Source organism: Galeopterus variegatus, unplaced genomic scaffold (assembly GCF_000696425.1).
Source record: "Galeopterus variegatus unplaced genomic scaffold, G_variegatus-3.0.2 Scaffold8859, whole genome shotgun sequence".
Lineage (NCBI taxonomy): Eukaryota > Metazoa > Chordata > Mammalia > Dermoptera > Cynocephalidae > Galeopterus > Galeopterus variegatus.
The window spans coordinates 50,998-53,987 of record NW_007734970.1 but is presented as its reverse complement, the minus strand read 5'-3'; the positions used below and the strand labels follow the sequence as shown (position 1 = coordinate 53,987).

The window sequence follows — 2,990 nt, the reverse complement described above, 5'->3', positions numbered from 1 at the left end:
ATGTATAGCACTTTTTGTATCTAATTTGCTGAGTCTTTATCAAGAAGGGATGGTGGGCCCCCCAAGATCCTGTGGCTTTGAGCCAGAGGAAGGCAACCCCCAAACCAGGCATGGCCCCACTGACCTGGGGACCCCTTTGGGTTCCTGAGGCAGGAGCTGGGGGAAGCCAAACCTGCCCACAATCATGTAAAGAGCACACTAAAACCACTATTTCCACACAGGTAGTCCACCATAGCCACTGCAATGCCATGGCTGCTGCAAAAGCAGCAAGTCACCATAGCAGTAGTGACAGCCACTGTGGAGGTTGCCTGCTGGACACTCGAGTTCATCGACAGAAGGAGAGTCGCCAGCTGAGGCTGAAAAAATAAAAATAAAAAAAGAGGACATCTCTCTCCACAAAGCACATTCCAGAGTAGTAGAAGAAGCATCTGCTATATGATTATAGTGGGGACATGAACACAACCTCTCTCAGCAGTGGACAGATCATCTAGGTGATAAATCAACAGAGAAACTGTTAATGTATCAGAAGGAGAGAATGATTCTATGGTTATTAGAGGGGGGAGGGGAAGGGAGAGTGGGTAAGGGGCATAAAGAATAAGTATGATTTGTAATAATGAATATACTAATAAAAATAAATAAGTAGGGCAGGCCCAATGGCTCACTCGGGAGAGTGTGGTGCTAATAGCGCCGAGGCCGCAGGTTCGGATCCTATATAGCGATGGCTGGTGCGCTCACTGGTTGAGTGTGGTGTGGACGACACCAAGCCAAGGGTTGTGATCCCCTTACTGGTCCAAAAAAAAAAAAAAAAAAAAAAATAAAGAATAACTGTTCAAAACATTATTCAAAAGAAAGTTGTAAAGGTGGGGATTAAAAAAAAATAAAAAGAGATGTTGGGTTTTGTCAAATGCTTTTTCTGCATCTACTGAGATGATCATATGGTCTTTGTCCTTGATTTTGTTGATGTGGTGTATCACATTTATTGATTTGTGTATGTTGAACCATACTTGCACCCCTGGGATGAATCCCACTTAATCATGGTGTATAATTTTTTTGATGTGTTGCTAAATTCTGTTTGCTAATATTTTGTTGAGGATTTTTGTGTCTATGTTCATTAAGGGTATTAGCCTACAGTTTTCTTTTTTTGTTGTATCTTTTTCTGGTCTTTGTATTAGGGTAATGCTGGCCTTATAGAATGAGTTTGGGAGAATAGCCTCTGTTTTAATTTTTTGGAATAGTTTGAAGATAATTGGCATTAAGTCTTCTTTAAAGGTTTGGTAGAATTAAGCAGTAAAGCCATGTGGTCTTCGGCTTTTCTTTGTTGGGAGACTGCTGATTACTGCTTCAGTCTCATTGCTTGTTGTTAATGTGTTCAGGCTTTCTATGTCTTCTTGGTTCTGTCTTGCTGGTTTGTATGTGTCCAGAATTTTATCTGTTTCCTATAGGTTTTCACATTTTTTGTTGTATAGTTGTTTGTAATAATCTCTAATAATTTTCTGTAATTCTTTGTCACTAGTATGCTTCTGTACATGTACGCTTTTGTCCCCACTAGCTGACTTATACCAAGAATTGGTTGGTTGCTTCCAAACCTCTTTGCTAATTGAACTTGTTATTGTAATCATATATTTTAACTAAATACAAATAAACCAATGAAATATGAGTGTAGAAAGAAAGTTGTTTCTATGAAAACTAGATTGATTCCTTTCAATAGATTCCATAAAGGTAGGGAGTGAAAAATTTTTCTTGAGCTAGGTGTGTGTGAGAACTGTGATGTTTGGCAAATAAACAGAAAAACAAAGAGCAAAAAATCCTAGAATTTTGCTCACAGTTTCTCAAGCATCTTTAAAATTTTTGTGCTACTGAAACAAATCCTAAAAATTATAAACATCATTATGAATATGGTTTAACCAAAAAAGACTATAATAACCATCAAATTGATTCACTAAGAAAAGGATATTCATAGATTAGTGAATGAATATATCTTCATAGGTTTTAATTTCGAATAAGTATTTAAGGCAAGTATCAATTTTAAATTGTTCTTCTGCTTTAACTCTTGCCCCCCACACCCAAATAGACAATCGAGGACTAGTCCCAATACTTTTGGAAAATAGGCTTCTATTGTGGTTAGCCAGTGGTCTTGTCATCATTTATTGAATTGACCTTCCTTACTTAGTAGAAAGTCTATTTTTTATCATCTGTTACATCCTTACATGTACTGCAGTGTCTTTCCAGGCTATCCAGTTCCTTCTTCTTTTTGTTAGTTCTTGACTTAGTGCTGTAATATCCGATACTTTTTTTGTCGTTCCATATTTTTTGGCTATTCCACCTTATTAATTACCCCATACATATAGTATTTCTGAAGTCTGTTGTAAATATATTCTTGTTGAGAATTTTTTAAAGTCAATTTTGATAAAAAGTTTCTAGCAAAGAAGAAATGCTAAATTTATTATAATTTAAAATGAGACAAGATTAAAAAACTCAAATACAGGCTAGGGTCAGAAATATCAAGACATAGCACACATAGTAGTGGTATACTGAGTTTTCGGTCATTCCTGAACAAGACTGAATGTACCAAAAGTGATACATGTAAGAAACTAGTGGATTAAGACATGTGACAAAGAACTGTCTATGAGGGGATAGTCAAGGTATCAGGACAGGAGCTTCATTTGCAGAAGTTCAGGCAAGGAGGCAGCTTTCTGCTCTCTCAGTTCTGGCTCATCTTTATGACAGGAGCTTGCTTACTTGCTCTCTAAACACCTGCTTCACCTGTTTGTTTCTCAGGGTATAGATGAAGGGGTTGAGCATCGGGGTCACTATGGTGTTGAGCAATGCAACGATTTTGCTCTTGTCCTCCCCCTGGCCACCCTTGCCTGGCCGGACATACATGAAGATGCAGCTGCCATAGAAGAGAGACACCACAGTGATGTGGGAGGAGCAGGTTGAGAAGGCTTTCTGCCTCTCCTTGGCTGAGGGGATCTGCAGGATAGTGTGCA

General features: G+C 38.4%; 1 protein-coding gene across 1 annotated transcript in view; it reads right to left on the bottom strand.

Annotated features, from left to right (window-relative positions):
* Positions 1 to 182: 182 nt before the first annotated feature.
* Positions 183 to 2,990, bottom strand: part of LOC103608796 (olfactory receptor 49-like) — a 4,353-nt gene continuing 1,545 nt past the window's right edge. Inside the window, exons 2-3 of the mRNA XM_008593191.1 lie at positions 2,740 to 2,867; positions 183 to 356 (exon numbers count right to left, since the gene is read on the bottom strand). Of these exons, the coding sequence (XP_008591413.1) occupies positions 183 to 356; positions 2,740 to 2,867 (302 nt within the window). The remainder of the gene's footprint in view (positions 357 to 2,739; positions 2,868 to 2,990) is intronic.